The sequence below is a fragment of the Phyllobates terribilis genome, unplaced genomic scaffold (genome assembly GCF_046119375.1).
Source record: "Phyllobates terribilis strain yellow unplaced genomic scaffold, ASM4611937v1 Scaffold_13__5_contigs__length_258822181, whole genome shotgun sequence".
Classification (NCBI taxonomy): Eukaryota; Metazoa; Chordata; class Amphibia; order Anura; family Dendrobatidae; genus Phyllobates; species Phyllobates terribilis.
The window spans coordinates 101,130,608-101,143,533 of record NW_027362773.1 but is presented as its reverse complement, the minus strand read 5'-3'; the positions used below and the strand labels follow the sequence as shown (position 1 = coordinate 101,143,533).

Genomic DNA, 12,926 nt, shown 5'->3' with positions numbered 1-12,926 from the left:
TTTGTGTCAAATTATGTCCAATTTGCTTTTTTTTTCTCTGCTTTTTTGTGTTATTCCAATACACACAAAGGAAATGAATGTGTATAACAAAACATGTGGAATTGCAATAATTTTATGGGAGAAATAATTAATTTTCTGGAACAATTTCAATGGTGCCAACACTTTTGGCCATGACTGTATATGCCTGTCATGTTCTCAAGACATTTGTCTGCTCACCCATCATCCTACGTCTTTCTATTGTGTGTGGCCGATTTGCTGATCTGGCGTTTCATCGTGTCTTATACTATATACTTATATTAGAGAATCTCTCATTATCTTTCCTGCTTCTGTTTTTTTAGGCTTTGTTACGAGTTTTTTGAGGCATTTAAAAAATTATGGGTTTTTCAAGCGGAAACTGCTTCAGTTAACTCTTTGTTTTGGAGGAAGTTGTAGTTTTTTTTTCTTTTCCTGGAGAGTTTTTGAAAAGTTTTGGAATTGTTTTTTTTTTTTTTTCTGGAAAGGCTTTTTTTACAGCCTTTTGATTGGACAGTGATCTAAAATCTGTTTGGAGCAAATTCCATCAGGATCCAGTACAAAGAAGCGACATGCAGTTTTTTTCTTCCCACTAGGTGTTTTTCATAAACCTCTTCAGGCAAAAAAAAAAAAAAAGATGCAGAAAAAAACCTCCTCATATGAAAAGCAAAGTAGATTTCCTGTTGAAAAAAAAACTCATACAAAAGACCTCTGTGTGAACAAGGCCTTAAACTAACAGGTTTACTTTATGCATGGAAATAATATTTCTATAAGAAACATCAAGTATAGAAAACTAGTTGACGAGTCAAGAGTTCCTGTCCGTTTACAGTACTCAGTGGTGGCATTGAGAGTTGATCATCCCAGGTCATTTAGGTTGGTTGCTATAGACTTTATGATGTCCGTGACCATAGTTTCTGCTTCTGTAGGGCTGTAACAATGGGATCCAGACCACTGATGGGTTAGGATGTAGACATGAGCAAATTGTTTCACAGGCCCAGGTCCAGTGGGCAAGTCAGCATTTTATGGCCACCGACTGGGTACCCTAAGGACCCTCTTCTTCCTGCCGGCATCCTCTTTTGATTAGTTGGCCTGGCACGACGAAGTGTGTGCATTCACAACAGAGACATTTTTCAGCTAATCCAAAGAGGAGCTAAAGATGCCGGCAGATAGGAGCTGGCTTTTAGAGCTCCCATCCAGGGGCCACAGGAGACTGACCTGCCAGATGGGCCATCTCTACTAGGAGAGGGTTAGCAATGACTCTGACTTGAAATCAGCTGCTAGGTGAGACAATTGCAATATCAGATACAATTATGTGGAGCCCTGCTTCATTGCAATCCCATCCAATTCTTCCCATACATACACAAGTGGTCAAAATTGTTGGTACCCCTCGTTTAATGAAAGAAAAACCCACAATGGTCACAGAAATAAGTTGAATCTGACAAAAGTAATACATTAAAAATCTATGAAAATGAACAAATGAAAGTCAGACATTGCTTTTCTGCTTCCACAGAATTAAAAAAAAAATTAAAACTCATGAAATAGGCCTGGATAGAAATGATGGTACCCCTGAAAATAATGTGACAAAAGGGACATGTTAAATCAAGTTGTGTCCACTAATTAGCATCACAGCTGTCTACAATCTTGTAATCAGTCAGTGGGCTTGTATATAGGGCTACAGATACTCACTGTGCTGTTTGGTGACATGGTGTGTACCACACTCGACATGGACCAGAAGAAGCAAAGGAAAGAGTTGTCTCAGGAGATTAGAAAGAAAATTATAGACAAGCATGTTAAAGGTAAAGGTTATAAGACCATCTCCAAGCAGCTTGATGTTCCTGTGACTACAGTTGCACATATTATTCAGAAATTTAAGATCCATGGGACTGTAGCCAACCTCCCTGGACGTGGCTGCAGGAGGAAAATTGATGACAAATTAAAGAGACGGATAATACGAATGGTAACAAAAGAGCCCAGGAAAACTTCTAATAGAGATTAAAGGTGAACTTCAAGCTCAAGGAACATCAGTGTCAGATCGCACCATCTGTCGTTGTTTGATCCAAAGTGGACTTCATGAGAGACGACAAAGGAGAACACCATTGTTGAAAAAAAAATCATAAAAAAGCCAGACTGGAATTTGCCAAACTACATGTTGACATTTACCTGTATATATTAAGGGGGCATGTATGTGTATATATGTCTCTCTTCATATAAGTGAACATATTTATATGTATTTAATCTGGATTTATTCTATGAATGTGACACACATAGGTTTTGTATACCAGCTGTTTTCATTTTGCAGTATATCTTTTTTATTTGTTTTTATAATTTCTTTGTATACAAATAGAGATTAACTATTTAAATGAGTTTTTGTATGGAAGTATTCTTTGTAGGTTTGTTATGTTTTGCGCTTCCAGCTAATATAGGACCGTTTAGGTTTATTTACATGTTGACAAGCCACAAAGCTTCTCAGAGAATGTCCTATGGACAAATGAGACAAAAATGGAAGTTTTTGGCAAGGCACATCAGATCTATGTTCACAGACAGAAAAATGAAGCATATCAAGAAAAGAACACTGTCCCTACTGTGAAACATGGAGGAGGCTCTGTTATGTTCTGGGGCTGCTTTGCTGCATCTGGCACAGGGTGTCTTGAATCTGTGCAGGGTACAATGAAATCTCAAGACTATCAAGGCATTCTAGAGAGAAATGTGCTGCCCAGTGTCAGAAAGCTTGGTCTCAGTCGCAGGTCATGGGTCTTGCAACAGGATAATGACCCAAAACACACAGCTAAAAACACCCAAGAATGGCCAAGAGGAAAACATTGGACTATTCTGAAGTGGCCTTCTATGAGCCCTGACCTAAATCCTATTGAGCATCTTTGGAAAGAGCTGAAACATGGCGTCTGGAAAAGGCAACTTCAAACACGAGACAACTGGAGCAGTTTGCTCATGAGGAGTCGGCCAAATACCTGTCGAGAGGTGCAGAAGTCTCATTGACAGTTACAGGAATCGTTTGATTGCAGTGATTGCCTCAAAAGGTTGTTCAACAAAATATTAAGTTAAGAACCATCATTTCTGTCCAGGCCGATTTCATCAGTTTAATTTTTTTTTAAATTCTGTGGAAGCAGAAAAGCAATGTCTGACTTTCATTTGTTCATTTTCATAGATTTTTAATTTATTATTACTTTTGTCAGATTCAAGTTATTTCTGTGACCATTGTGGGTTTTTCTTTCATTAAATGAGGGGTACCAACAATTTTGACCACGTGTGTAAGTTCCCGAAGGCTTGCACCAGATCACTTGGCTGCACCACTTGGATCCCTTTCTATATTAATTTATTTTTTAAATGGCCTTGGCGACTTCATTGATGAATGATCTGTAGGAAGATCAATCTTGTGAAAGCCTAGATAGGTCCACCAGGGTCTTCTCCTCCGTTATCTTGATAGTATCAAGCCATCAGGTTGCTGGTCCTCCTCTTCGCCTGGTTCCTTCCATTCTTCCAACCACGATGTCCTCCTTCTTATGATGTGTCCAAAGTAGGCAAGTCGTAGCTTGGTGATCCTTCCTTCGAGTGACATCTCTGGGTTTGTTGAATGATTTGTCTAAATCTTCTTAAGGGGCAACTCTGCTTAAAAAACAACCTAAATATTCAAGAGTGACTATCATCACATCAATTATCTTCTCAATCCATAAGTTTTTCAGGAGCCCTCAAAGTTTAAAAATGTAGAGTTATTTGTAGGGTTCCTCAAAGCTGATTAGGTTATCGATCTGCTGCCCCAAACTTATAGGTAATGAGATCTCCTGTCTATGATTTAGGTGGTCTGCAGAATTAATAAAATGTTTTTTATTTGACCATACAGAGCTCAGTGAAAATTGTGACTAATAATCAGAGCTTTCCTCTATCTTTCAAGTACCCAGACGTCTGAAGCAGCAGTGAAGATCCCGCTGAACATCTCCCGATATCTCAGCTTTCTGGATGATTGTGGAGTGAAATTCTTGTTATACACAGTATGGATTTTTACAACTTTTGTGCGTAATCACCTCCATAGACTATAATAACATGAAAACTGACATGTGACAGACTGTAAAATGATATTATGTTAAATTATACCCCCCCCATGTCATGGCGGACCCTGATTGAACGCTCTGTAATCCCGTGTCAGAAAATCGTAACATTCTTGATCCTTGAGGGTCAAGTCGGATTTTCTCTAATGCCTCAAAAAACAAATATCTCTTCTAAAATTGTATATTGCAATAATCTTTGCACCCACCATAGAGGCTGGTGGGGAGCACAGTAGGGTGTACAGTAGGGAGCACTGTGACAACCCTCTTAGAGTTGTGCCCATCGACATATCGTCCTCTGCAATAATATTGGGTCATGTCCTAAGTGTCTTAGTGATAAAGCCTGGGATCATCTTGGACCTCTCGGACTTAGCCCTCATTAACCTCCAATTTTACTTTCCGCAGAGCTCCATCCTAATTGTCCCGTCATACAAATCTTCATCTTGATATAGGTTCCTCCGAGCGAGCTGAGATCACCACAGTGCGGACCCCTGTCTTCTACTGCCTGCGCTGCTTGTGCTGAGACCCTGAGGTCCACCAGGAATATCTCTGGGGTACGGAGCATGTGGCTTTACCGTGGCCGCCGTCCGGGATTTCAGTGCATGAAGTGAAGGAATTATAAATACTTAACAAGACGGCCAGGAGGACGATCCCGGCCGCGACGATGGAGAAGACGCTCCAGTGGTCCATTAACTTGGGATACAGCATGTGCAAGTAGTCAATGCATTCTTCAATTTTACTGGAATTGGAGAAGAAATATGAATGTAATATTAATATTTGATTTTTGATGTGGTTTCTGCATTTAAAGGGAATCTGTCAGTTTTTTTTTCTATGTCTTAGAGCAGCATGCTGTAGGAGCTGAGACCCTGATTCCAGGGATACATCACTTGCTGTAATTTTTGTACAATCCCTGTTTTTTCCGCTGCCAATCTAGCAGTTCTCTGAATGCTGAGTCCTGTATAACTCCACCCACACCACTAATTGGCAGCTTTCTGTGTATGCTGTGCATAGGCAGAAAGCTGCTAATCAGGGCTGGGGGCAGGGTTACACAGATCGGCATGACTAGGAGGCACAAGACATCTCCTGCTGATAAAACACTGATTTTATTGAAAGAACAACACAAAGCCACACACATTGCAAGATTCAGGGTCTCAGCCCCTACATCATGCTGCTCTCAGGTTACAAAGCAAAATCCTGTTGATACTTTTTCACGGTGTCTCACGGCATAAAAAAGTATGGTGGACTTGTATTTATACAGTGAAAAAAAAGATGCTGATGCATGATGGGACAACTGGGAGGACTCTCTTCATGCATATGCAGAGGTGCATGGGGGTCTATGGGCACATCAGAGTATACGTAGGGTAATACTCCTGGAGAATACCTCCGTGGTGGAAACAAAACATGGGATATAGCGCTCTGCTCAGTTTTAAAAAATAAAAGGAAGAGAAGCCCGCCATAAAAAGGAAGGCGGAATAAAAATACAATTATGCACTCATCCATTAAAGTTGTGTAATAACAGAAGAGTAAATCACGGCTGCTGCTCCATCTACGGAGCCGAGGGTGATCAACTCTCCAATGAATACCAAGGACTGTGTGCACACATGAAAAAAAGCGAAATAAGAGAATAAAAAATGAATTTATCGTATTAAAAGAAACAACGCGGGTCCAGCTTGGTTCCTTCCTCAGATGATGTGGTGTTTGCTACAGAAATGGTGGTCCATTGTGCAAAAACAAACTTAAAAAAATCAAAGTTTGCAAAGTTTCCTATTTCTGTACCATGGTCATCAAAAGTTATGTGCATGGTACATCAGGAGGGGTCAACAAGTTTTATTACAGTCATAAAATGTTGCAAATTTTGGCATAAATCTGCACTTTCTCCTAGGAGAGGTAGATCTCATTTTCTAACTTTATGACAGTATAAAATTGCGTCAAACTTATTAGCCGCTGAGCGTCATTTAATACATTTGGCTCAATTTACTCAAATGATCATTTTTTTAGACTGGTGAATAAAAACGTCAGTCTTGATATATCTGCCCAATTGTGCCTGAATTCTGTAAGTTGTCCACTTATAGGTCATCAAGATCAATCAGCCAGAAGGTACAAGATCAGTAGGGATTTGTTAGGGTCAGAATGCCGAGTGTAGGGGGTCTGAGGGCAGGTAGAAGTGTTGGTGGCAGCTCACCTGCCCTTCAGTTTGGTGAATTCCTCCTTCTCCTCTTCTTCGTACTCCGCTGGACTCTCACTTAACTTTTCCTCCTCTTCTTCTTTAAATTCCGGAAGACCCTGAACCTTCTTCAAACCTTCTTGATACCTTAAAGATGCAGAGGAAAAAATGTGATAAACTCTTGGTTTCATGACTGAACACTAATAATACAAGCAGTGGTGGTCCGAGCGGCAGGCAATCAGGTAGCACCTTCTGCAGGACCTGAAAAATGACGGATTGTCAAATACAATAGCTAATGACAAGGTCATAAAATGGAAAGGAACAGAAGGCCAAAATTAGTATTAGTTAATTTTTTGGATTATCTAATACCAGGTTAAGGGAAGTTCTTGATATTATTTTGTTGTATAGGTGATGTACTTGCTAATTTTTGGCAGATGATCTCTACCCCTTGTTATAAGCCTCCTCTTCAATCTTGGCTTTAACTTCTGCACTGATGTCTTCTGAGCAGTTTGGTACCAACCTAGACACCTGTATCTCACAACCGTCTGTATCCACGCTGGGCTTCCCACTTGAAAAATGGAGAAAAAAAATTACGAAAATTATATTTATGAAACAGAGAAGTCACTGGACAAGGTCTTCACATGGAGGAACATTTCACTGGCGAAGAAGACAAGGTCTTTTCTCTGCTAACATATGGATGTGAAATCTGGACGATAAAGAAACAAGACCAAAGAAGAATCGACGTCTTCAACTTCAAAATATGGTGCTGGAGAAGGATGTTATCAATACTATGGATGGCAAGAAGAACAAACAAACAATTTTGTAACAAATCAAGCCAGACATGTCACTGGAAGCAAAGATCACCAAGCTACGACTTGCCTATTTTCGGCACATTATACAAAGAGAACGATCACTGGAGAAGAACATCATGGTTGGAAGAATAGAAGGAACAAGGCGAAGAGGAAGACCAGCAACCCGATGGCTTGAAACAATAAAAATAATGATGGAGAAGACCCCGGTGGACCTATCTAGGCTTGCACAAGATCAATCTTCCTACAGATCGATCATCCATAAAATCGCCATGGCTTGAGATCGAGCTGAAGGCCGTTAAATAAGTAAATATATAAATGAATAAATATATATTATATATATGTGCAATATTAGGATACTGATTAACGAGAATAAAAAATATTGACCAATAAAAGAGACAATAAGTATTTATAATAAATACTCAAAGGAGCTCGCAATAAAAAGTAGCAGACTTGGGGCAAACAAAGGTCAGGACGTCCACCACCCGATGCGTGTTGAGAGGCTGAAACATTGCATTTAGATGAATAAAATTATTTTTTCCCATCATATACCACTGGAGGGCTGCCGATATCCCTTTGTTTTTTTTCAACTCTGCAGAAAACAATATCTGTAACTGAGCTCATTAACCTCATTATTAGACCGTGTTCCCACAAGTGTATTTTTCTGCAGGTGTCGGCATCAAAATATGCAATAGCAATCTGCTCTGCCTCGCCCATCACATGTGAACCCTTTGTCTGGCCTCACCCATCACACGCATACGCTTTGCCTGGCCTCACCCATCACATGCATACACTTTGTCTGGCCTCACCCATCACATGCATACGCTTTGTCTGGCCTCACCCATCACATGCATACGCTTTGTCTGGCCTCACCCATCACATGCATACACTTTGCCTTGCCTCACCCATCACATGCATACGCTTTGCCTGGCCTCACCCATCACATGCATACGCTTTACCTGGCCTCACCCATCACATGCATACGCTTTGTCTGGCCTCACCCATCACATGCATACGCTTTGTCTGGCCTCACCCATCACATGCATACGCTTAGTCTGGCCTCACCCATCACATGCATACGCTTTGTCTGGCCTCACCCATCACATGCATACGCTTTGTCTGGCCTCACCCATCACATGCATACGCTTTGTCTGGCCTCACCCATCACATGCATACGCTTAGTCTGGCCTCACCCACCACATGCATACGCTTAGTCTGGCCTCACCCATCACATGCATACGCTTAGTCTGGCCTCAACCATCGCATGCATACGCTTTGTCTGGCCTCACCCATCGCATGCATACGCTTTGCCTGGCCTCACCCATCGCATGCATACGCTTTGTCTGGCCTCACCCATCACATGCATACGCTTTGTTTGGCCTCACCCATCACATGCATACGCTTAGTCTGGCCTCACCCATCACATGCATACGCTCAGTCTGGCCTCAACCATCGCATGCATACGCTTTGTCTGGCCTCACCCATCGCATGCATACGCTTTGCCTGGCCTCACCCATCACATGCATACGCTTTGTCTGGCCTCACCCATCACATGCATACGCTTTGTCTGGCCTCACCCATCACATGCATACGCTTTGCCTGGCCTCACCCATCACATGCATACGCTTTGCCTGGCCTCACCCATCACATGCATACGCTTTGTCTGGCCTCACCCATCACATGCATACGCTTTGTCTGGCCTCACCCATCACATGCATACGCTTTGCCTGGCCTCACCCATCACATGCATATGCTTTGTCTGGCCTCACCCATCGCATGCATATGCTTTGTCTGGCCTCACCCATCGCATGTGAACCCTTTGCCTGACCTCACCTATCACATGCATACGCTTTGTCTGGCCTCACCCGTCACATGCATACGCTTTGTCTGGCCTCACCCATCACATGCATACGCTTTGTCTGGCCTCACCCATCACATGCATACGCTTTGCCTGGCCTCACCCATCACATGCATACGCTTTGTCTGGCCTCACTCATCGCATGCATACGCTTTGTCTGGCCTCACCCATCGCATGTGAACCCTTTGCCTAACCTCACCTATCACATGCATACACTTTGCCTGGCCTCACCCATCACATGCATATGCTTTGCCTGGCCTCACCCATCACATGCATACGCTTTGCCTGGCCTCACCCATCACATGTATACGCTTTGTCTGGCCTCACCCTTCACATGCATACACTTTGCCTGGCCTCACCCATCACATGCATACACTTTGCCTGGCCTCACCCATCACATGCATACGCTTTGCCTGGCCTCACCCATCACATGCATACGCTTTGTCTGGCCTCAAGCATCACATGCATACGCTTTGTCTGGCCTCAAGCATCACATGCATACGCTTTGCCTGGCCTCACCCATCACATGCATACGCTTTGTCTGGCCTCACCCATCACATGCATACGCTTTGTCTGGCCTCACCCATCACATGCATACGCTTTGTCTGGCCTCACCCATCACATGCATACGCTTTGTCTGGCCTCACCCATCACATGCATACGCTTTGTCTGGCCTCACCCATCACATGCATACGCTTTGTCTGGCTTCACCCATCACATGCATACGCTTTGCCTGGCCTCACCCATCACATGCATACGCTTTGTCTGGCCTCACTCATCACATGCATACGCTTTGTCTGGCCTCACCCATCACATGCATACGCTTTGCCTGACCTCACCTATCACATGCATACACTTTGCCTGGCCTCACCCATCACATGTATACGCTTTGCCTGGCCTCACCCATCACATGCATACGCTTTGTCTGGCCTCACCCATCACATGCATACGCTTTGTCTGGCCTCACTCATCGCATGCATACGCTTTGTCTGGCCTCACCCATCGCATGTGAACCCTTTGCCTAACCTCACCTATCACATGCATACACTTTGCCTGGCCTCACCCATCACATGCATATGCTTTGCCTGGCCTCATCCATCACATGCATACACTTTGCCTGGCCTCACCCATCACATGCATACGCTTTGCCTGGCCTCACCCATCACATGTATACGCTTTGTCTGGCCTCACCCTTCACATGCATACACTTTGCCTGGCCTCACCCATCACATGCATACACTTTGCCTGGCCTCACCCATCACATGCATACGCTTTGCCTGGCCTCACCCATCACATGCATACGCTTTGTCTGGCCTCAAGCATCACATGCATACGCTTTGCCTGGCCTCACCCATCACATGCATACGCTTTGTCTGGCCTCACCCATCACATGCATACGCTTTGTCTGGCCTCACCCATCACATGCATACGCTTTGTCTGGCCTCACCCATCACATGCATACGCTTTGTCTGGCCTCACCCATCACATGCATACGCTTTGTCTGGCCTCACCCATCACATGCATACGCTTTGTCTGGCCTCACCCATCACATGCATACGCTTTGTCTGGCCTCACCCATCACATGCATACGCTTTGTCTGGGCTCACCCATCACATACATACACTTTGTCTGGCCTCACCCACCCATCACGTGCATACACTTTGTCTGGCCTCGCCCATCGAATGCATACGCTTTGTCTGGCCTCACCCATCACATGCATACGCTTTGCCCATGAGTTGCTTTTACTCTTTCCTTTTCTGATTGCTAAGTTTAGACAAAAAATGGTTGTAAGTTCCTAGAGTCATCTTCAAGATAGTGAATAAATCATAAGCACAACTGTCTGAAATAAGAAGACAAGCGGACGCAGGAATTGGTTCGGGTCAGAAAGGCGCGGTCCAGCAGAACTGCCGGTGTAATAATAATTATGATAACTTGTCAATCTCCATCTGTTCTGGACACGTCCCTTGCACAGACCTTCCGTGTGCTCGGTGCTGGGCAATACTGTAAAATGAATGAATGAAGCTCCTGAGGACAACGCCCGGCTGCAGGGAAAAACACTGATTTTCCAAGATTTACGGCAGTGTGGGCTTATCTCATCCTCCATGTCCTCTCCATTGTGTAATGTCAGCAAATCTATTACTTCAGCAAAGCAACAATTTCCTGCCCTGATATCGGAGAATGACCTGTATCCATGCGATGGCTGGAAGGGTCGCACTTAATTTCCATAGACCCCGACATCCTGTGTTCCCGGTGGAAACAAATCAGTGGGAATGTGCCACCAGTGGCGGACGGGCAAGTGGGTGGATTCTACTTTATATGTTTTTCTTTTTTTAGTAAACTTTTATCTAAACTTGACGGACACTGACGAAAAATGCACTTAGTCTTTGGCTGAGATGAAACGGTATCGCAACGAACTAATCATACAATGACCTCAACTGCTGGAAAACCGAGCGGCAAATGCTCCACTGGGGGGTGTACAGACTTTATATATCAGGAAGTTGTAGAAAAACACAAGGGTCAAAGGAGTTTTCCCACGATACACTTCTATGACATATCGATAAACTGGGCTAAAGTTAGCCACAAGGTTGTGCCGGAGGTCACATGAAAACTGAGCTAGAGCACACAATGTCAGGCAGCAGCTGCAAAGGAGAGGTATAATTTGAGTGGCAGGGAGATAAGAAAATGCAATCCAATGGTAATATTGGATCGAAGACTGAAATTAACAGTTACACTTTTTTGCAAATCTGAAATTTTGCCTTGTTGGTGAATATCCTTTATGACCTTGTAAAGCTGCCAATGCTCTTTGGCCGACAGCCACCTCTCCCGACTCCCCCATAATTATAAATTCTCATACTGCAGAATATGCAAGCTTTTAACTTTTCCATTCATACTTTCTTTCCTCTCCCCATCGAAACACATGAGCGCCGAGCTGAGCGCTCATGTGTTTCGATGGGGAGAGGAAAGAAAGTATGAATGGAAAAGTAAAAAAACTTGCATGTTCTGCAGTCACAGACCTGAAAAGTTTTACATATGGAAAACATACTTTTCTATCAGTGGAGAAAGTCCCGGGGAGGCTGGTAGACTGCTCCTGCCACTGCTGCTGCCGCCAGGGGATTCTGCCTAAAAAGCCCAGAAAATACAAAGAATTACTCATATTTTTCCTAAAATACTCTGTACTGCACCTTTCGCTAGGTAACTTTCTGTCTGGAACCTACTGCAAGATCCATGCACTTCCTTCAAGATCCAGCTCCTTCCACCGTGTCACTCTCATTCTGAGACACCCCCCCCCCCATCATGATCAATATGCTATTATCCTGAAATACTTTGTGCTGCTGTGAACACGGTCATCATTTTAGCAACCTTGTATGCATCCAATGTGATGAAGTAGGGTAGAAATCCACTTACCAGAGAAGAAAGTGCAGGGAGGGGTGACGAGCTTGGAGACTGTCCTGGGATGTTCAGCAGATTGAATTTAGGAACCACAGCGACGCTCACCCTGCGGCGAGGCATGTTCTGCAATAAAGCATCAGCAGTGATGTCCCCAGTAAGCACTGCATCATCTGAACAGCTACCAAATGTGGAATGAACATCATGGTATGTGATTTTTGGATACTGTACCCACCTTCCCAATGGTCAGTGACATGGACCGTGAGGAGCGAGGGACGCCGTCATCTGAAATATACAAGAAGAGACAGTGATGCATTCTCTATAGTCTCTGTATGCTCTGCAGGGCTCGTGCCATCCGGCTTGCACTCAGACCAATGTTATTCCAGGGGTCCCTGCACATGTCCAATTTTTTTTCCTGGACAGAATCTGTCCAGGGAAAAAATGGCAGCATGCATGATTTGCATCCGATATTCGGATATTTTTTTTTTTAGATATTAGACAGAGTAGGACTATCCCGAATGGGTTCACCTTGTCGTGGTTGAATAGCTTTCATGCTATTTTTGATCAAAAACAGTGTTACTAAGAACCCTATTTTATTTAAATTAACTTTTGCTTTTTATTTATTTACAGCAGTGTTT

The 12,926-nt window shown here is 43.5% G+C and overlaps 1 protein-coding gene across 5 annotated transcripts in view; it reads right to left on the bottom strand.

The window, feature by feature from the left end:
* Positions 1–422: 422 nt before the first annotated feature.
* IRAG1 (inositol 1,4,5-triphosphate receptor associated 1) overlaps positions 423–12,926 on the bottom strand; it is a 154,875-nt gene continuing 142,371 nt past the window's right edge. For 4 of the 5 annotated variants that reach the window (XM_073658300.1, XM_073658303.1, XM_073658299.1 and 1 more), the window contains 6 exons: positions 12,524–12,573; positions 12,307–12,414; positions 11,945–12,021; positions 6,680–6,802; positions 6,253–6,381; positions 423–4,809 (listed from right to left, as the gene is read on the bottom strand). In XM_073658300.1, coding sequence (XP_073514401.1) covers positions 4,569–4,809; positions 6,253–6,381; positions 6,680–6,802; positions 11,945–12,021; positions 12,307–12,414; positions 12,524–12,573 — 728 coding nt within the window. In that variant the 3' untranslated portion in view covers positions 423–4,568. The remainder of the gene's footprint in view (positions 4,810–6,252; positions 6,382–6,679; positions 6,803–11,944; positions 12,022–12,306; positions 12,415–12,523; positions 12,574–12,926) is intronic. The other variant, XM_073658301.1, reaches the window with a different exon arrangement.